Source organism: Mustela lutreola, chromosome 8 (genome assembly GCF_030435805.1).
Source record: "Mustela lutreola isolate mMusLut2 chromosome 8, mMusLut2.pri, whole genome shotgun sequence".
NCBI lineage: Eukaryota > Metazoa > Chordata > Mammalia > Carnivora > Mustelidae > Mustela > Mustela lutreola.
The window spans coordinates 47826776-47848735 of record NC_081297.1 but is presented as its reverse complement, the minus strand read 5'-3'; the positions used below and the strand labels follow the sequence as shown (position 1 = coordinate 47848735).

General features: G+C 45.9%; 1 protein-coding gene across 1 annotated transcript in view; it reads left to right on the top strand.

The window, feature by feature from the left end:
* Positions 1-21960, top strand: part of ANO2 (anoctamin 2) — a 348569-nt gene that overhangs the window by 90282 nt on the left and 236327 nt on the right. The window contains exons 5-7 of the mRNA XM_059184572.1: positions 11083-11234; positions 13767-13821; positions 16331-16382. Coding sequence (XP_059040555.1) covers positions 11083-11234; positions 13767-13821; positions 16331-16382 — 259 coding nt within the window. The remainder of the gene's footprint in view (positions 1-11082; positions 11235-13766; positions 13822-16330; positions 16383-21960) is intronic.

Below are 21960 nucleotides of genomic sequence, written 5' to 3'. Positions count from 1 at the left end.
AGTACTTTACTCTCTCTTCCAGGAGCTGGAGACTTTTCAGATCCTTTCAGTATTTGCCTCTGGTCCTGGAGTGATCTCGCCATCTTATCTACGTAGTAAACAATAAAGAAACTCTGTGTCCCAGCCCAAATCTCATTTCCCTCATAGACCCTCCTTTATTCCTTACATGGATTTTTAGGAAACCTACAGGTAGGATTTTTCTCATCCATTACTTTTTCCTTAATTGCTTCGGGTACCTTATACTCTCGTGTCTCCAAAGGTGCCATAAGCCCTCCCCGTGCTGTCCCCGCCACCTGAACTATAGTTTATGTTTCCTGTCTGTTCCCTGCAAACTGTAGTATGATGTTGCCTAAATAATAGGTGGGTAAGTAAATACTGGATTAATCAGCTGACAGATGCCAGATCATGCTTGCTCACCCTGGCCCCAGGACCTTTTAGCAGCTGTGACCCACAGTGTAATAGTGGGCCTTTAGCTCGCAGCTGCATACAGTTTATGCCGTCTTCCAGAACAGGAGACACATTCTCTTCCTTCCTCATCTGGACCAGCTCCTTCCTTCCTTCAGGTGGTGAGCTCTCTTTGGGGCTATTTTGATAGTTCAGTGAATCTTCTCTGGTGATCAGAACATAAGAAGCAGGAGAAACTTGGGCTTTGTCAAGGATGGAGAGCTTGTAGGCTCCTGCTCACAGGGAGGAAAGTCACCATTTGCTCAGCCTCCGAGATGCCTTTCAGGGTAGACTGTTTTTATCATTACTGGCAGTAATTTTCAAATGAACCAGAACTGTTGGTGTTTGCGCCGGGTTGGCTGTAGGTGGGGCCTTGACCCATGTTGACATTGTCTGTTCCCAGACATTTGTTTTTAATAGAGGTGCAGCTGAGAGGGTAGTGTTTATATTGATATCTTTATGGGCTTTTGGTGCACGCTCTTTGATTACTATTTACATAGGCTGGAAAGAGTGCAGAATACTTTGACTTTTTATTCCTTCTTTGTTTTTGGTAATGCTTCTCATTTTCAAAAACAAAAACAAAATAGTTGATGCCACCTATGTGCTGTGGTTTGCGCGAGGAACCTGACATGGCACGTGGCCATGTTCTAGGTGTGCGTAGGGGCCTGGTGAGACTGCACAGGCCTGGCCTACCTCACGTGGCTCCGTTAGGAGATAAGCCTGACATGGGGCTCAAAAACAGTGATGCTGAACATATGAAAATGTGGTGGGAAGTGAATTTGAATAGCTGTATGAAGTTGTTTTAAGACTTGGGGTTAAAAAGAAAATGGTGATAGAAATGGCGGCTTTATTTTTTTAAAGCCTGGAGTCGTGTCTCTCTGAACTGAGGGAGCACCTGCCAGCCTGGGGCTGGCTGGGACCTGGACACCGGACCCAGTGCTGGGGGGCAGTGGACAGGCTGACCACTGAATTTGCCATCCCAAGTGGGGTCCTGTGATTATGGCAGGACGTAATACTAGATGTTGAGTATGCCAGGACTGTCCTGTGTGACTGGGCCCAGTGGGCGCTCCTTGAGCTTGGCCATGGCTGTTCCTGAGGGTGTATGGGGAAGGGTGAGCAGTCAGGGAGAGGCAGAGAAGCAGGCAGGGACAGTCAGCTTCTGGCATCTGGGGATCATGGCCGGAGGGCTCTTCTTACCCAGTTAGAACGGGTTGGTGACATGTTGACTCCTAATACCTCTTGAGATCCGATTTTTACGTTTTCAGGAATTTTGCAAGCTGGTTTTTAACACTAATGGTACCTTGAAGATGGCCACGGTGGACATTATTTAGACCATAGAAATCCGTCAATGGTACATATCAGCAACGGGAGCCCCCTCCTCCAGGTGGTTGCTAAGCATTTTTCAGGATGGCATGATGAAAGCCTGAGGATGGGCACTGGGTGGAGCAGCAGGGACCATGGGTATGTCCCATGGCCAGGGCCTGGTCCAGCCTGAGGGTGTTCTGTGATTCCTGCTGTAGGCAGGAAGGGCTGTTGGTCAGACAGGGGCCAGGAATGACAATGTCTCTGTCAGGTACCAGAAAGGGATGCCATGTCTGCCACCTCTGGTACAGAAACTGATTGCCCACTACTCCCTACTTGCTCTCTCTGCTCTAGCCACACTGGTCTTCCTGCTGTTCCTCCAGAATGCCAAGCCCATTTCCATCAAGGCATCTCAGCTTGTTCTTCCCTCTGCCCAGAACACCTTCTTTCACTACCCACAGAACTCTCTCACATCTCTGGGGGCTGTCCTCCTATGTCCCCTGCTTGGACAGGCCAGGCCCCCTACCACTCTCCACCCTCTTCCATCACTTTTCCTTCCAAACACTTGGTGCTGTCCACCCTTGAGTCATGTGTTTGTGTCCTTGTTTGATTGTCTCCCCACTGCACAGGAAGCTCTGTGAAGGCCAGGATTTGGTTTTGTGGTGCAGGCGGTGCCTGGAAGGGGCCTGGGAGAATGAATGAAAGAATATTTCCCACAAACCACAAGTAATCTACAGTGGCAGTGCTGCAGACTGATGCCAAGTGGGCTGTAAGGCCCATCTGACGGCATTTGGGAGGACCACTGCCATGCCTTAGGGCTGTCTGTAGGGGTGGGGCTGGCAGCCCATGGACCATGGTGGCCATCCCTGATCTGGGTTTTCAGCTGCTCCTTCAGTTGCTAAGAAACATTTGGGAAGAGTCTCACTGTACCTAGTTTGGGGCTAGGTTGTATAGAGGGGTTCCTAGCCTTTTTGAAAGGCTACATTTTTTCATTCATCCATCTATTCATCCATCTGTATATCCGTCCATCCACCCATCTGTCCATCCATCCACCCATCCGTTTGTCTCTCCATCCATCCACCCATCTGTCCATCCACACATCCATCTATCCATCCATCCACCTATCCATCCATCCACACGTCTGTCCGTCGTGCGTCCATCCGTCCATCCATCCATCCGTCTGTCCATCCGTTTGTCCATCGACATATCTGTCCATCCATCCATCTGTCCGTCAGTCCATCCATCCATCCACTCTTCCATCCATCCGTCCAGTGAATACTTGTTGAGTATCACTAGGTATGAGATGACCCTGCTGAGGGTGGGTGAATCAGTGGTGTCCACAAGTGGTCCTGGCCCCATGTGGCCTCGGCATGGTGAAGATTCAGAAGAGAGCTGTATGAGCTGGGAGGCACCCACAGAGGAAAAAGAGCAGGGTGGATAGAGAGACAGCCAGAGGAAACTAATTTAGGTGTGGGGTGCAGTGAGGGAAGCTGCCATTTGAGCTTAGACCTGAGGGCTGGGTTGGAGTTTGCCAGATGGGGAGGGCATGTGAGAACCTTCCCAGGAGAGGGAAGCACACGTCTTCCAGTCCAGAGGTAAGAAAAGCCCCCCAGGAGTGGGGAAATGAGAGGAGGCCGGCATGCGAGTGTGCATGCAGCGGGAGGCGGGAGGCACGGCTCACAAGCGCTTTGTCAACCATGTAAGCAGCTTGGATTTTAATATATATATATATATATATATGAAGATTTTATTTATTTATTTGACAGACAGATCACAAGTAGGCAGAGAGGCAGGCAGAGAGAGAGAGAGAAGAGGAAGTAGGCTCCCCGCCGAGCAGAGACCCCAATGTGGGGCTCGATCCCAGGACCCGGGATCATGACCTGAGCCGAAGGCAGAGGCTTTAACTCACTGAGCCACCCGGGCGCCCCCTAGCTCATATTTTTAAGGTCACCAAACTTCCATTCATGTGTAGAGGACATACCAAAACAGTAAAAAAACATAAAGGAATACAGAGGTAGACAACGGGAGCGTGCGTGTTTTGTAAAATGTATCACTTTCCACACTCAGTGCTTCAGGCAGGACATGGACCTGTAGGCACAGGTGGGAATGGAGAGACTCGTTAATTCCTGTTTTCGGTGTCACACAGTGTCTCCCTGTGGCCTAGGATGCCGCTGATCTTAGTGGCTCCTGGTGCCGTTCGCACTTTGGTGAGTAGCTTCACACTTACATGCAAGGGTAAATGCTTACTCAGGGGACTCCTCAGGTCGGATGCGGAGTGTGCACGCATGCGTATGTGTGTGTGTGCACGTGTGAGCCTCTCTCTGCCCCAGGTACCAACAAGGGGCACAAGAACAGGTGACAAATTCTGTGGTAGCTTTAGCTTCTCTTCCTCATAACTTCTTGAGTCAGGGGCTTCCACCCTCATGCGGCTGGTGGCCTTTGGTGCCAGGCTCCACGCTGGCATTTCAGCATGCCTGTTTCTTTTGCAATTAAATGTGGGTAAGTGGGTGTGATGATAACCTCCATCCCAGCCCTACCTCTCAAGGTGAGCAAGCTGTCATAAATAACAACAGTTGGCCCCAATTATCCAGTGACCAGAGGAACAAAGGAAAGCATAGATTAAAAGTGGCAGATGGGGCACATGGGTGGCTCAGTCGGTTAAGTGTCTGCCTTCAGCTCAGGTCATGATCCCAGGGTCCTGGGTCTGAGTCAGCGGGCTGCCTGTCAGCGGGAAGCCTGCTTCTCCCTCTCCCTCTTCTGCTGTTCCCCGTGCTTTTGCTCCTTCTCTCTTGCTATCCCTCTCTCTCTCTCTCTCTGTCAAATAAATAAATAAAATCTTAAAAAAAAAAAAGAGGTAGATAATTAGAAGTAATACCTTTTGGGTTATGGGGTGTAAGCAGACACACATGGCCACAGCTTTACGACTGGTCTCTGCTCATCCCACTGACTTTTCCTGTTAGTTGTAAGGAAAGGTCTTCTTTGCTCACTACAGGTAAGGGACTCACAAAAAAAAATCAAGATTATATTATTTATAGCTCATATTGTTAAATCTTCTCCTTGATCTTTGGGGTCATTGGACCTCTTCATGTTTGTACAACACTGGGCATGTTAGTGAAACTTTCTGTACCTTTGTTTCTTTATCTGTAAAATGGGGACAGTGCTGTGTATCAATTCATGATAGCTATCACCATAGCCTTGGTTCCTTGCATCCCAGGAGGGAACATGATTCCAATGCAGGAAGAAAACAAATCAGCCCTCAGACCACAGTGTTGTGCCTCTCTGGAGGGGAGAGGCAGAAGGAGACGGGGGTGGGGGTGGGGGAAGAAGTAAGAAAAGAAGGAATCTCGGTAAACCTCTTAGACTGTGACAATGAGGCCAAAGTGAGCTTTTATGAGAACCACATTTGAGCCCTGGAATAAAAAATAAGAGCAACATACTTTAAAAATTATTTATGATTTTAAGCACATGAAAGGCGTATCGTGTACCCAGGGAGGGCATAATGGGGAACAGCTGGCTAACATGTGTCTCGCCATTTCTGAGGATGTTCATAATTCTCTGATGTCCAAGAATAACAGTAATAATGATGCTGCCTCTGAGAATATTAATGATGATAAAGAGGGCCAGGGTGCCTTTCCTAGATCCTTCTGGACCCAGGAGAAGAGCCAGACTGCTGGGTTTGGTGGGGACTGACAGGGACTCCCAGCCTGCATCCGTGGGCGATCATGGAACCCTTCCAAGGATCAAAGGTTGAAGGAAAGAGCCTGGATGGGGGAGTCAGGAAACCCGGTTTCAGGCCTGGTTCCACACCGATTCTGGCATTTCCTTGCCCCTCTGAGTCTCAGTTTTCCCATCTGTAAAATAGCAATGCTAACACTACTTGGCAGGCACACTTGCAGAGTTTTCATGGAGCCCAATGAAATGGTGCTCGCGGAAGTGCTGGACACTTCACAGAGCATTCTGTGTTGGAAGGGTCATCACCCTCTTTGTGCTTCTCCAGATCAACCACCGAGCTCAGTGCCTGGCATCTAGGAGATGCCTACAATGTTGAAACATAGAAACATCAAGAGTGTTTCTTTTCATTAAATGTTTAAAGCTGTAGAATGTCAGACTTGGACAATACTTTACAAGGCACTTAGTCCAGTTCTTTCTTTTATGACTTGTTAAGGGATCTGGAGCAGTGCGCTGTCTAGGGTCTAATTATCCCGCACTGCTGAATTGACCTGAGTACCCTATCCAGTGCCGTGTGGATGATGAGAGTTTCCATTCTGCCTGACGAGAAGAGTATTTTTTCAGTGCTTTTAAATGGTTCTTTCTCCAGACTCAGCTAGTCCCCTGTATCCATGGGGCCAAATACCTACAGGGGACCTTCTGCAGACCTCTGGGGCTCCTTGGGAAGCTCTCTCCTCTGGGCTACTCTGTCCTATGACCTCCAGTGGCCTTGTCCTCCCCAGACTTACAGCTCTGTCACCTCAGGGGTTCGATGGGCTCTACTTGTCTCCCCTTCCTGCCCCAAGGCTGAGAACCTTTCTTAAGGTAGTGAGCTGGAGCCGTCCCGCAGCTGTCTCACTTGTTTCCTATTTCCCAGGAGCTTTGTTGCCTGATGGCCAGTATCCTGAAACCATGGTCTTGGTCCACTGGGGCTGCTGTAATGAAATACTACAGACAGGGTGGCATATAAATGAGGACTTTCTTTCTCACAGTTCTGGAGGCTGGAAGTCTGAGGCCAGGGTGCCACGTGTGGTCAGGTGAGGGCCCATTTCTGGTTGATAGCCCATCCTTCCTCACTCTGTCTTCACATGGTGGAAGGGGCTCCATTCTCATGACCAAGTCACCTCCCAAAGGCCTCACCTTCTAATACCATCACATTGGGCACTGAGGATTTCAAAATTGAATTTGGGGGGAACCCAGACATTCGGGGGGCCACAAACATTCAGACCACAGCAACCATTAGTTCAAAGTGGCCAACTTTCCCAGAAGTTTTTCTGGGAAAATTAATGCTTAAGCCTAGAAGGTAAAGGAGAGGTAGGGGCTGTCCAGGTGAAAAAGGGAAGTTTCAGGAATAGGTACAGTGCATGCTCAGGCATGGAGGTAGGGAGCAGGTCCTTCATCCTGTAAGCTTAGTGTCCATGACATTGGGCCATGGGACCCACTTGTGTTTTATTGCAGATATGTGTCTGGTTCCATCCCCCACAAGTCCCTGAAGGCTAGGGAATCTCTTTCCAACATAAGTCAGTCAGACCTTTCAGCCTGGGTCTTAGTCAGGGCTGTGAGCAGATATTACCTTGATGTTTCTGATGAGACTCGCCTTTACACCTGTTACATTTTTCCTGGAGGCAGATGATATTGCTTTCAGTGATCTGGAGTTCCCATCAAGAAGCAGTGAACATTTATCCTTGGCCTATGCCTCACCCCTCTAAAGACATAGCACATGTACCTACTCCTCCTAAGTGTTCCTCCCATGTGCACTCTACCAGAGCAGCCACCAAGGTGAGGGTCAAGAACTGCGTGGAGGTTCTCAGCTAACCTTCTGCTAGAGCAAAGCCCTGAGACAGCTGCTGGATGATTAATCTATAGCAGTTGAATATAGGCATTCCTGACCTCTGTTGGGGCTGGGCTCCAAAATACATTTGTAGGTGGTGAGGACAGGAAGGGAGCCAGAGTCTTTGGGCTTCTGGCTTTATCCTCCAGTCTGGTTTATTTCTATCAGGCCTGTTACCTTATGGCTATTCTATTCCCAGCTTGGGCTCCTTCTGCAGCAGCAACTGTCATCATCGATGCTGATTTCCCTCTAATTTATCATTCATTCATTGATTCATTCATTCAAAGATAGGGAGAAGTTTGTAGAGTATCCTGCCTTCATGGAGATCATGGTTAAGTAGGGCAGCCACACATTAATCTCTTGAATAAATGTGGAATTATAATTGCAGTAAGTGCAGTGAAGGAGAGGAATTTGGGCCCATGAAATCCTAAGGGTGGGACTTGACCTTGTCTGGAAGTCAGAAGGGACTTCCCCTAGGAAGTGATGATTGAGGGAGGCATCAAGTGTGAACAGAGTTGGGGTGGGAGCAGGGTGGAGAAACATGTTGGGAAAACTGCAAGAGGGCCAGCAGCTGCCTGCACTGAGCAGGGACTGTGGGGCAGGGAAACATGGAGACTCTTACAGGGTCTGTGGGAAGACCTTTGTGTGAAGACATGGGCTGTGTTAAGAACTTTGCCCTTTATCATTAGAACAATGTAAATGTTGAAGGCTTTTTTAACAGAAAGGTGGTATGATCAGATTCTTGCTTCAGAAACATCACTCTGGCTCCAATTTGGAGAGTGAATTAGAGGTGTATTAGAGTAAGGTTGCAAGGTAAAATTTGGGATGGCTAGTTAAACTGAAATGTCAGATAAACAATGAATATAGTGAATACGTTTTTAGTCTAAATGTGTCCCAAATACTGCGTGGGACTGTACTTACGCTAAAAAATGGTTCACTGTTTATCTGAAATTCAAGTTTAACTGGACATCTTAGAATTTTTATTTGGTAAATTTGGTAGCTCTAGGCAGAAGATGTGGGGAGACCACTTATTGTAGTAGTTGAAGGCTTCCCAGACTAGGAGAGCAGAGGTGGACATGCAGAGAAGTGGACAAAGAAGAAGTACCATAGTGGGTTCAAGTCTGTCATTCCAAAGCATCTGGAAGACAGAGTCCATCAGCTTCCCTTCTGTTCTGAAACTCCCATTTCCATGCACATGCCATCGAAAGACACATGGTGATCACTATACAGTGAGCACAGTGCGGTCTCCATATAGGGCACATGCCTGGTCAGCACCTGCCTTCGGAGGTGACCTGTGAGATGTGTGCTGGGAATGCATGAGGGGGTCGTCCTTCTGCCTCCCTATCCCTTTAGGCCCAAGGATTCCCGAGGGGTGAACACTTTACATTACAGTGACCAGTGTGCATGAAGGAGAGATTTGGCAGGACGGTCAAGAACTTAATGACAAGAGAGGCATTACTGTAAGTAGCACACTGTTTTTCCCCATGATAACTCATGGTTTAGCAAGTGAAGCAGTAGCATAGGGCAGTCAAGAACACAAACTTTGCCAGGAGCCTCCAGTGTTCCAGAGGTTACTAACTAATTTACACTCTCTGCGTGCTACAAAGAAACCGGGCCATTTAAACCCCTCTTCAGTGCAGCTTAAACTTTTCTACCTTTTTGTTTGCCTAGAACGTCTTTTCCTGCATCTCTGCCAGTCTCATTCAAACTATTTATAAGGTAATGTTAATAGGAGTGTGATCAAACAAGATAAAGCATGTATAGAAAATAAAATAAATGCCCGTCACTAGGGAAATGACTAAACCAATTAGCATTCACGTCTGCTGTGCAGTATTACACATTCGTTAAGGTAGTTGTATGTGAACTGACCTGGAAAGATAATATATCTGTGATGTATTGCTAAGTGAAACAGGCAAATGGTTGGACAATGCGTGAAATATGATCATAGTTGTGTTTAGAAAGGAATGTGTATGGAAAGGGGGAGGAAATGTACTTCAAATTGTTAATAGAGATTTCCTCTGGAAGGAGGGTGGGATTGGGTTGGGAGTAAAAGGAAACTGCTCACACTTTGTTAATACCCTTTTATGGTTTGGGTTTGTTTGTTTACTAGACTGGCATTAATTTTGTAGTTGAAATAAAATTAAAAATGCATCAACATTTTGTTAGTGTAAATAAACCATGGTCATGTTTCAGCTGTTAGATTGGGGACGTTCTTCCCCTCCCCCAACTTACTGTTTTATTAGAGAACAAAATGGGAACAAAAGAAAGTTACCTCTCTCTAAAGCCCGACAGAAATGCTGCCCACAGATGAAACATTTTTCTGATTTGTCAACTAGGTGTCCTTTCCCCTTTTTTTGAACCCCTAAATGCTTTGTGTGACTTTCGTAGCATTTACCTTGATCTTGGATTTCATCCCTCTTTTACTGCCTCTCTAGATTTAAGCCACTGGAGGGATATCGTGGTAGAGAAGAAAATCGGCTCTCAAGCTAGAAGATCTGGCTGTTGCTCTTGTTCTGGTCTCCTTTTACAGCATGACAAGTTAGCCCACACTTAGTAGCTGAAAAATCAGTCACTTTTTTATTTCTCATGCATTTTTGGTCAGGAACTTGAGCAGAGCTGGGCCAGGGGATTCTTCTGCTCCATGGAGTGGCGAGTTGGATCACTTAGTAGGATTTAGCTGGACAGGAGGGTCCAAGAAGATGGCCTTCCTAAGCCTAATGCATGGCTGGGAGTTGAAAGGCTGGGCTCAGCCTGGGTCCTTTGTCTTTCTGTTGACTCTTACCTCTGCATGGACTTCCTCCTAGAGGCGCCGGCCTTCCAGAGACCAAAGCAGACCAAAGCAGGGCTGCCCATCTTCTGAAAGGATGCAGCTGGTGTAGTGTCCCTTCTGCTGTGCTGGTTAAGCAGTGACAGAACCCACTCAGATTGAAGGGTGTGGGAACAGCACAGCACCTCTTAAGAGGAAAATTTGTGTGTAAAGTTTGTGGCCATCTTTAAATCCATCACAGCTTTGATATGAGAAGTAGAACCTCCATGTCTCAGTGACTGCATCTGTAAACCAGGAAGGCCGAGGGCTGCAGTGTCTGCAGAAGCACCCTATACATTATAACGAGCTCTATGTACTAGAGCTACCAATAATTATCTCAGTACTAACTCTATGCTTGATTTAAGGTAGGTACTTGTTAGGTTTCATATGTTGAGGGCAGACTCATTTATCAGATATTTCCTAAGAGAAATACACAAAAGCAGGGGTGTGGGTAATGTCGCAGGGGCACAGCCTAGCTGTGGAGGACAGACTAAAGTTTGGTTGACATGAGTTAGATCCACGCTGCTACTCAGTTACTATCTGTGTGACCTTTCTTGATGCCATCATACCTTTCTGAGTCTTAATTTACTCATCATAGTGTGAGAGTAGTAGTATTCGCTTAGCTGGGTTGCTATGCTCATTGAAGCTAATTTGTGTAGAGCACTTAGTATGGCGACTCCTGTAGTAGGTCTTCTGTGTAATGATGTGTGTAATGTAGTCATGGAGCAAATTTGGCCTTTTCACTGGTTTCTCTGTCCCGGTTACCTCTGTTCACACCGATGATTGCGAGGGGGTCCAGTGCCCACACTCTTATGAAAAGGCATGGTGGGGAGGGGGTAGAAGGGCTCTGCTGGCTTCTGCCAGTTTCTTCCTCTTTCCAGAGTGTCCCCTGCTGGGGGTTCAGTACCCTGTGAGCTGTGGCTGTGAGTGAATCACTCTGGTCTCTGTTGGATGTGGCCTCCTTTTTAGGCCTGTGGTTTGCCTTCCCTAGATGTATGAGATCAAATCAGAAGGCAGCATTGCAAAGAAGTTCAACGAACTTCTGCAGAAGCTGAGCTCGCCCCTGAAACCCAGAGTTCCGGACCACAGTAACAACAAGATGAAAAACCTCTCCTACCCGTTCTCCAGGGAGAAAATGTACCTGTGAGTATGGACGCTGTGGGGGTAGGGATGTGGGCAGGGAAGGGGAGGGAAATCAAACAACACTCCATGCCCTGGGCTCCCACAGTGAGTGCCCTAGTGCCTGGGCGATCGAGGAGGGGGCATGCTCTCAAGGCCAAAGTGTTCCCTGGATCTGCTTCCTGAATCCCCTTCCCTAAGTGAGACTAACCCAACGGCGCCCCATATTTGTGGGGACACCTTCCGTTTCAGTCCTTTGGCACAATGGATGGCGAATTGTGGAGTACGCAGCCATAAACCTAGGGACTCTGTGAGAAAATGGTCAAATACCAGTTTCCCTTCTGTGGGGAAACCATCCTGCCCAGTTCCTAGCCTAAGAGGGTTTCACCATATTGTAATCAACCAGAGAGAAGGAGGATAAAGCTTCGGGAATTCTGTGTCCCCAGCTGCCTCCTCATATACTCACCTCAGTTGCCAACAGTAAGTCCCAAGTTGTTCCCTGTGCCTCTGACTGGCCGGCTGTAGTCCAGAGCTTTCCATGACCTCCTCTTTGGGTTTGATTAATTTGCTAGAGAAGCTCTCAGAATTCAGAAAACTGGGTTTGCTCACTAGATTCCTGATTTATTACAAAGGATACGAAGCAATAACCAGATGAAGAGATGCAGAAAGGGAGGTTCTGAAAGAAGGTGCTTGTGTCCTGTGGAGCTTGGGGCCCAACATGGTGGCACATGCAAGTGTTCTGGTTCCCCAGCCTGGAAGCTCTCCAGATCCTTTCCTTTCAGATTTTTTTTTCTTTTTTTAAGGATTTTATCTATTTACTTGAGAGAGAACAAGTAAGCGAGAGAGAGATAGAGAGCATAAGCAGAGGGAATGGCAGAGGGAGAGGGAGAAGCAGACTTCCTGCTGAGCAGGGAGCCTGATGCAGGAATCAATCCCAGGACACTGGGATCATGACTTGAGCCTAAGGGAGGTGCTTAACCTACTGAGACACCCAGGCATCCCTCCTTTCAGGTTTTTACAGAGGCTTCGTTAAGTAGGCCTGATTGATTAAATCATGGGCCATTGGAGATTCAACCTCCAGCCCCGTCCTCCTCTTCCTAGAAATCAGGCATGGGACTGAAAGTTCCAGCCTTTTAGTCACGGCTGGTTTACCTGGTAACCAGCTGCTCCCCTCTCCATTTTAGGAGATTTCCAAAAGTCACCTCATTGACATAAGCCCAGCTGTGGCAGAAAGGGGCTTGTTATGCATAACAAGACACCCATCTCACCTTGTGGCTCTGACTGGGAGACCAAATAATATGACAAAAGATGCTCCCATTACTCTTGTTGCTCAGGAAATTCTAAGGGTTTGGGGAGCTGTGAGTCAGGGGCCCCAGATGAAGACCAAAAGATGTATTTATTATAAGTCACAATATCACCTCCCCTCATGAGGTGGCCATTCAGATAGAACTGTCTGTTTCTTAGAACCAAGACCTGGGGGCTGTTTGAGGTCAGATAGCATGAAGTGGCTGAACTGGGACAAGCATGTTGACCCCTGGCCTGCTGGTTTTTTCTTTCTTTCTTTCTTTTTTTTTTTTTTTTTTTGTGCTCTGTGCTTCTGCCATGCTTCCCCTTCCATGGGCCTGCCTTCATGCCCACGGTGGCATCTGGGCTGCCCTCTCCCATGCATCTCCTGTTCTTTCAGTGCCTGGGGCCCTTTAAACCCAGCTCCTAAACACCTCTATCTGGAAGAACCTTCTGTTCTTCCTACCCCAAAGATGCTCTCCATCCTCCAAGTTTTCCTAGCAGTGGTCTACTTACTACCATGTTCTTCTCTTCATCTGTTGCTTAGGAGACACCCCTCAACCTGACTGAGTTCCAGGGGTGGGGGCTGGGAGCATGATCTGGGCACCTGGGCGCCCAGTGCCTGGAGTACACTCAGCTCTAGGCAAGTGTTCCCTTTAGTGGGAGGTCATAATTTAGAGTTTAGAACTGACACATACCTTGCATAGTTAGGAGTTTGGTGGCTAATTGATTTGGCAATGGTGACAACATTAAATGAAAGTTTGAAAAATGAAGAGTCACCATCCCAGCGTGTGGAAACTTACATTCTTTGGTGGTTGTTTTATTTTTTACTATCTTTGTCCATTGGAATCCTTTCTACATACTTTTATGTTTAAAACTTCTCGTAGTATAATACTTTCTGTCACAGTCTAAAATTTCCTATTTATGAATTCCCCTAATTACTATTTTCAGTGACTGCATGGTTGTCCATCCTATAGATCATAGAATTACATTTTATGTCCATAATCCTTATTATAAGTAACCTCATAATGAACATTTTTATGCATGGGACTTTTTTCTTCTATTGAACTTTTATTTCCTAGGATCCATTTCTATGATAAGCTCTCAGAATTACTGGGGCAAGAAGAATGATGTGTGAGCATGTGCGAGTGTGTGTGTCTTATACATCTTGCTGTGCTGCCTTGCAAAGGTTTGCTCTGGGCCTGGAGTGACAGTGGTCTCAGGACCAGGGTCATGAAATGAGTTGACCTTCTGTTTTCTTGGTGTCTCCAGGTACAACGTCCAGGACAAGGACACCTTCTTTGATAATGCCACCCGTAGCCGCATTGTAAGTACACAGGTCAACCAGGGGTGGCGGGCTGTGGAAGGGAAGGGAAGGCTGAGTACCCAGTGTGGCTGGCATTCCTCTGCTCTCCCTGCTACCTTCCCTTGTCATTTGCTTGGGGTTGCCAACAACTGAGAGGCCTGTCCCAGAGCTTCCCAGTCTTCCTTGCGAAAGGCACAGCAGACAATTGCCCTCACCCACAGGTTGAGAAAAGTGCCTTCTCTTTAAGATTCTCCACCTAGGCCTGGCTTGGAATCACAAAAAGAGGAAGTGTTACAGCTGGTGGGAACTTTAAGCTATCAGGTGATTCCCCGCCTCCCTTGCTTTATAGCTGGGGAAACTGAGACTCTAATAAACAATGGATTAAAAAAAAATTTATACCAATCATTGGTATCTGATTGAGGACCATTGCTGGGCTACCGTGTTTCTTTGCCTCTCAGAGGAGTCTTGTGCATTTATATCGTAGGGAATGCTGGAACTAGCTGGTGTGTCCAAGAATAAAATTAATCACCAGCCCATTCAGTGGAAAGGCAGGATTCATGCCTGTAGCTGTTCTTCTACATTTCTTTTTTTTTTTTTTTTTTTTTTTTTTTTTCCTTTTGAAATCAAGTTTTTGAATTCTGCAGCATGATTGCTTCTAATGAAAACCTGTATAGGGCCTGTGCCCTTCTGGCCCCTGTTCGAGCTGTGGCCTTTCTCCATTCACTGATCCATTTATTCTCTCTCTGCCTAGAGAGCATTCAGGCTAAGGACGGAGGAGGAAAAGGGGACCTGAAGAATGTTGCACACTTCTTCATGCCCCAGTGGGAACCTGGCAGTGTGTTCCCATTGATTCCTAGGGAAGCACTTAAGCTTCTACAGGGGAGGAGTGAGGGTTCAATTTCTAGAAGGACTTCCAAGTCAGTAAGGTGATAAGGATTAAGAAAGGACAGGTGGTTAGAGGAAGCTATGGAACATTTCCAAGGCACACTGAAAACATGGCCTCGACTCTTTGCTTGCAGGTTAGGCAAGGAAACACTGCAGGTCCCTTCGGGTTGTGTTTTAGCAAGGTTTAAAATGGGCACATGATTTCTTTTATCATCCTATGGAAAAAGGCATAAACTTCCCATTTTTTTGGTTGATGCTATTATAAGCCATTTAAATCTCCCTGTGGCTTGGGTCTCATGTCTGCGGGGGAGTTATAGGGTGTTGTGGAGTTTACCAAATAATTGCAGAGTACTTATAAAATAGTACAATGCCATATAAACGCTGTTCCTAATTATTATTGCTGTTGAATTACTGCACAGTATTACAAGTGAATTAAACATTCTGGGCCCCATACTGCTGGAAGTTATTTATTTCCCACTCCCTCTAGGTCTGTGGCTAGAAGATGGGAGTGTGAATGATGATGGAGGAACACACTTCTCTCATTCAGCTCTTGTTCTAGAAGCTTCTCCCTTTCTCTAGTCCACCCCACATGGTTAAGAAGGGGGGAAAAATATTCTTCGACTTTTGTCTTGGGGTCTACTCTGCCCTGGACTTCTGTCTGAGGACTGTGTTCACATCTATAAACGTCATCCCGAGCCCCTTCCCTGTGGGTTCCTAAGCACCCCAGCCATTTGTCCCAGAGAAGACTGCCTTGCTTGGCCCCTGTTCATAGCCTGGCTCAGGCTTGAGATCCACTGGAGTGCACCAGTGGGCCAACAGGTTTACCTGTGTCCCTGTTGCCTCTGCAGGGAGGACTCAGCAGCCCTCCCTGCCAGGTGACAGACAGTCCCCTGCAAGCCCCATGTTCAGGGCTTTGTTCAGCTGGTTTAGGCATGCCATGGCCATTGAGCTGGTTGCCTGCCCTGTGCCCCAGAAGTGCTCTGAGCCGTGGAGTCTTGAGGAAGTGTCTGACTGGGGAGATGAGATAAAGACTCGGAGAAAAACTGAAATAATAGTAACAATGAGCAAGATGTAGGTGGTCATTTTTTCGTTTACAAAGCAGGTTCAAGGTTTCTTGAAGCAGCTCTGTGAGTCAGCTCCGTTACAGAGAAGGCCATGGACCGTCAGGGTCCACAGACAACTCGCTCAGGACCCCTTGGCTAGAAGCCAGCACTGGAACGGGATTCCGTGGCCTCCTTGTCCTGTGCTTTCCCCAGCGTGGCAGGAATCAGGGCTGGTGGAGAGGACCGTCTCTTCTTCCCCTTCCCCGACAGTCTGGCCCAGGCACTTCCTTCCTGGCCCTCCAGAGGCATGTGGGTCTGGGCTCCCTGCTGTGTTTTCCTTACCTCCTGTAACTGCAGTCAATTTATAGCCTTTCTTTATTTTTTCAGGGTGGGGTGAAGGGGGAAGTGTGTGTGAGGGGCTTAGATTCTTTGTTTCCTCAAAGCACTCAAGTCTGAATGGGTTTGACAGGCCAGGCACGAGCTTGGCATATGCTTGGCTTCCCCCTCCCTGGAAGTGGGTCCAGCTGCCTGGTCCATCGCCCAACCTCGTGTGGTGACACGCATGGCCATGGCACTCACAGCCCTGCTGTTGTCCTTCTTAGGTGCACGAGATCCTAAAGCGCACAGCCTGTTCCCGAGCCAACAACACAATGGGTAAGGACCCCCTTTCCTGCCCCTGGGCTGGTGGTGGTGATGGGCTGCTCAGGGGGCCAGAGCTGTCCTTTCAGTGGCTCCCTGTGGGGGGCGGTGTTGGGCAGCAAAGAACAAAACAAACAACCCGCCCCCACATAGGAGGGGAGGCTGCTTCACTCAGGGCCGGAAGTCCTTTTTGCTCTCCGGGAGCAGCAGTGCCTCATTTCTTGGGGGCAGGGTTCTCCTCGGGTTGTAGTAACTTCTCTCAGACCTTTATCCCTGTCTCCACAGTCTCTGAAAGTTTTTCACACTCACTCAAGTGTTACTTATTTCATTTTTAAGAAGAGAGGCGGGGGCGCCTAGGTGGCTCAGTCAGTTAAGCGTCTGCCTGGGATCAAGTCCCGTGGGAGCCTGCTTCTCCCTCTCCCTCTGTCTGCCACTCCCCCTGGTTGTGCCCCTCCCCTCTCTGTGATATAAATAAATTAAAAAAAAAAAATAAGGCATCTCAGAGGACAGTTAGTGCAGCCTCCTCCTTTATGTGTGAAAGAAGTGGCCTCCCACAGGGTGAGTGACTTGTCCAAGGCCACACGTTAGTTGGAATGTGTGGCTCCTGAATTCAGCATTCTGGTCACCAGAATGTGGCTGTTTCTGTTCCCTTGGTGGTTTGTTTTTGAAATTTGAGGATATTAGTCTTTGCAGCAGGGATGTCAGCATTTGGGGGCCCAGAGGACAGGCCAACTGATGTTGGCGGACTTTGCAGAAGACACACATAATGGCTGAGGTAAACATGGGAGCTTTTAAGCAAAAGCACGTGGCTTTTCCACAGGAATCACTCTGCAGGCCGAGCACTTTCTAACGGTGTTACCATCACTCAGAATGGCTTATGAAACCTTTGAGAGAAAGTCCTTCGGAATTCATTGTGGGGTGCCAAATCTTTGGCTCTTGAGGCAGCTTTGAGTTACAGAGTCCAAAAGTCATTGAGAGGCAAGTCTAGTGAATTATGTAGTCACTCAAGCCAAAGAATAATAACACTGCTAATGATAATAATGGCTAATATTGGAGAGTTTGAGTGGGGGGACTCATAAGATGCCTCACTACCAAGAGAAGGAACCAGAATGGGTTTTATATAGTGACAGGGCTTTTAGTGTAGCACAGAACTTCTCAAGAGGGCGCTATATGTATGACTGTTTGCTTTGACGTATTCATCTTGTTACTGAATTACAGGTAACACTCCAATTTTTAAAAGTCAGGTCTTCTGTGTGACGTTATTTATCTGGACCATGGTGCTGATGAGGCTGGGACATGAATGAGGGAGGTAACTAATTAGCCCAGCTCGATTCCATGGAATAGACTGGAGCCCTCCCTCAGAGCAGCCGTTTGTCCTTGGTTACAAGGACAACCAGAGGAATCAAGAGATCTTAGATTTTCTCATGGCTTCTATCAGAATTCTTGAATTTGTCTCACATCTTGACCAGTTCACTCCTCAGTTCCATTAATCTGCCTTTTATCCTGCATACCACCCCCAACTGGACCAAATCTGCTCCCTCAGATATCATATGTGAACTCCTACTTCCCACAGTTCATGGCCTTTTTTCCTTAGTCTTCATCTTTCTTAGCCTTTTACATCTTTCCAAACCTTCTGTACCATCCCCTGTCTTCTGAGAGTTCATATCCAGGAAGGTGCTACTGCTGTGCTAATCTGCTGCCATTCTGTTTCTGCCTCCTAGACCACACTTTCTTTGGTTCTTCTTCCTTCTTCTAGATTCTTCCTTCTTCCAGATTTTAGATGTTTTCTTCTCCATATTCCTATGGCTTCCTTACTTTCTGTCTATACAGATGACTAGCAATCATGTATTTCCTTTTTCTTTTAAGATTTATATATTTATTTGAAAGAGCATGAGAGAAAGTGCACTTGGTGGGGAGGGCGAAAGGAAGGGAGAGAATCTCAGTCAGACTCTCTGCTGAGCGCAGAGCATCCTGCGGGATAGATCCCGTGGCCCTGAGATCATGACCAGAGCCGAAACCAAGAGTCAAACTCTTAACTGACTGAGCCGCGCAGGCACCTCTGGCAACCATGTATTTCTATTTTGCCCTTTTCTCACCAGTTCCAGCCCAACATTTCCAGCTTCCAGATGGATATCTCCACTGAGATGTTCAACAGAACCTTAAAATCAATATAACAAATATCCATTTCTATTGGATTCCCTCTCTCTCCCATTTCTCTTCCCGTTGACCTGACCATCACCATCTTCTCTGTTTATACTCACACAGTTCCCTTCACCTGAATGTCCTTACTCCATCTCCCCCATGTCCTTCCCCAGACCAGACATGGCTGTCTCACAGGTTCTTCCAATGCCCTCTCCTTGGCACTCCCACCAAACTCATTGTCTTTCTTGCTAATTACTATGTGCATGGCTTAGACTCCCAAACAGTCTTTGAGGTGTGTCTGGATCATCTTCGATGCCCCAGTGCAGCTAGCTGTCTGCCTTGCACATTCTACTCTGTCAGTTTAGTAAGTTAATTAAACATGCCTAGCTGGTAATTGTGTCCGTGGACAAATGGCTCAACTTCTCTGCAACTCAGTTTCCTTTGATGTCAAGTGGAGATAATAACACTATCTTTCAGAGCTTTTGAGAAGATTAAGTACAGAACTTTTTTTTTTTTTTTAAATAAACTGGAAAATCCTGAAAAACTGAAGTTTATTTTGAGACAGTCTCTGGGTTGTTGGAAGGCCATTAGGCACCCTCTGCTTTAACACTGGAAGTTTTGTGTGTGTTTTTATTTTCCTTTGAAGATCTGAGTTTTTTGATGATGTCTCAAATCAAACATCTTAAGGATTTTGTTGCTGTTGAGTACCTTTCCAAAATTTGTTCCTTTTTTGACATCCAGAAAATATTTATTGAGCATCTTCTAGGTGTCAAATGATATTATAGAAATGGAGAGATGCTAAGATGAATTTGACCTAATTTCTAGCCTTGAGGGGCCCTTAGCCTTGCCATGCAGACAGACATGTAAATAAATAATTATGAGATAATCTGCTAGGTACAACTCTGGAAACATGTCCAGAGTGCAGAGGGAACACAGAAGTGGAAGCAATTACTTCTGTGCTTATGTCTGAGTATCAAGATAAATGGTCTAATATTCACTTTGTAGCTCAGGGGAAAGTTGGGATGTCAGTAATTCTACAAATGGGGACAGAGAGAACACATGATTTGTCCAGGATCACATACTGAACCACTATCAGAATTGGGTCTACAGCTTGGGTTTCTTTGCTCCAAATCCCATTTCCATTCCCCTTGTGATGTTGTGAACCAGAGGTGGAATTAGGTTGAGTCTTTAAAGTCTGTTACTACAGAAGCAATAGTTATCCAGCCACCAATTTATAGGCGCTTGAATTAGAAGGGAGAGCCTACCTTTTGTGGACATATATTGAACCTGAGATCCTAAACACCAAGGTAGGATCTTGTCAGGGACTTCAGCAGAGAAACATGGAGAAGTGAGTTCAAGTTCTATCTCCATTTAATTCAGTTAGGTTTTAGTAGGCTTTGAGGTGTCCATTAGCCTCAGTTTTCCTGCACTTATAAAACGATGAGTAAAATGAAGGAAAACTGAGGCTAACATATCATAAAGCCTCTTCCTTAGTGCCATTCTAATGTAAGTTAAACCTGAAGTACGCAACTAACTGTACAATACATTTTAAAATTCCCTTGTTGATTTCTGTGCTTTATGCATGGGAATGATGTAAGCAAGTGATGAATAATTTTTTTTTTTAATCTAGATTCTCAGAATTATCTGACAACAGACTCGATATCTCATGCAGATCCTCTGAAAGAACCTCAACCTCAATGTAAACAAAAAAATACAGATTTCCTTTTGCGGAGACAACTCAGCTCCCATCCATGTACCCTAAACTTCAGTGAACTCTGGTTCTTCATTTCGCAAGCCAGAAACAATAACAGAGTATTGTTGGGTTGATCTTGTGAACATGTCTGAAATGGGTACAGTTTGACTGTTTACAACCACGATTCTACTCTATGTCAACTGCATTTTGTTTTTTACCTGAATTTACTATCCCAGCCCCTAAGAGGTCTTCTTAGCCCCAGTTCTGTCCATTTTTAACCCATGCCATAACATACAGCCTGTATAGCTTTTTAAAATGCAAATCTGATCATTTCACTGGTCTGCTTGAAATGGTAGAATAGATCCACATTTCACTTAGATAAAATCCAAACCCTTTAATAGTTACATATTGTTATGGACTTGATGTTTGTGCCCCCCACAACAGATCCATTCACTGAAGCCCTAAATCCCACCGATAGTGTGTTAGTTCAACAGTAGCTGCCAATGGGTTTGTAACCATTACTGGGTTTGTAACAAGGGACGTATGACTGAAATTCTCTGATTCCCAGTGGAAGAGAGCCCTGAGGCTGATTTTCAAGTTGTTTGTCTTCTGTCTAGGAAAGTCAAGTTGCCCCTAAAATCTTTGGCCAATGTACCATCTTACTTAGAAGATCAGAAAAACTAAGGAATGTAATGACATGCAGAGGCCTCAAGATAACATGGCTCTTTGAGCCATGGGGTAAATTTTGATTTTATTGCCCTTCTCTCTGTTTTTATAGAGAAACACAAATGGCTAGATTTGAGTTGGATTCCTCCAGAGGATTGTTGCCTCATAAAAAAGAAGAGAAAAAGGGAGAACAGTGCTTGGCATTGTTTTCTAAGGTATTTTTGTTGATTCTTTAGCCCAGGAATTACCTTTAATATGGTCATTATTGCGGCCAGATTACAAAGCTTTATTCCCTTTGCCAGTGTACCCAGTTACGAAGGGAATTAGAAGAGAGTGAAAATAAAGATTAGAATCGAAGATGGAAAATATATGAAAGATAATGATAATTTGGAAATACTTCCATTTATTCAGTATTATCACTTTTTTTTTCATTGTGGAAAATACATATATCTGAGTGCCTACTTTTGCGAAGCATGAAGCTGTACACAAGGTGCATGTGTGGAATTATTTATATTCCTATCTTGTTCCACAAATTTTCTGAGGTGGCTTACAAGAAAAACAATAAAACAGCATAATATAAATAAATTAAGAAATAAGAACCAGGAAAAACACAAATTAAAATAGAATGCCAAAACTAGGGGGAAAAAATAGAATACAGATATTCAAACCATAAGGCCCTGTATTTCTGCAGTTGAGCTACAAATTTGACCTTGAACCAAAGTGAAAGGGGAATATGGGTTAGTGGTTTAGTTCTTGAGGTCCTCAGCAATGTCTTTTTATACAGAAAATTTTCTGAAATCTCTTGTACTATTCTCTGCTCTCTTATATAGGATAGATCAAGGTACCTTCTCTGTATAGATGCATATGTAACCTTTTTTTGGATGATTCAGGATCATCATTAAGAATACAAGTTTTTAAAATGTTTCCTTGATAATCATCCAAGTATTGTTAGGGTTGTTTGCCCCGCACTCTCTGATATCTTGAATTTCTGACTCTGATAACCTCTGTCTCTGAATTCTGCTCTTTCTGTTTTGCTTTTGCTGTCAGGGAGACAGAAGAACAAACTTGTGAGAGTCTGGGGTAAAGAGAGAG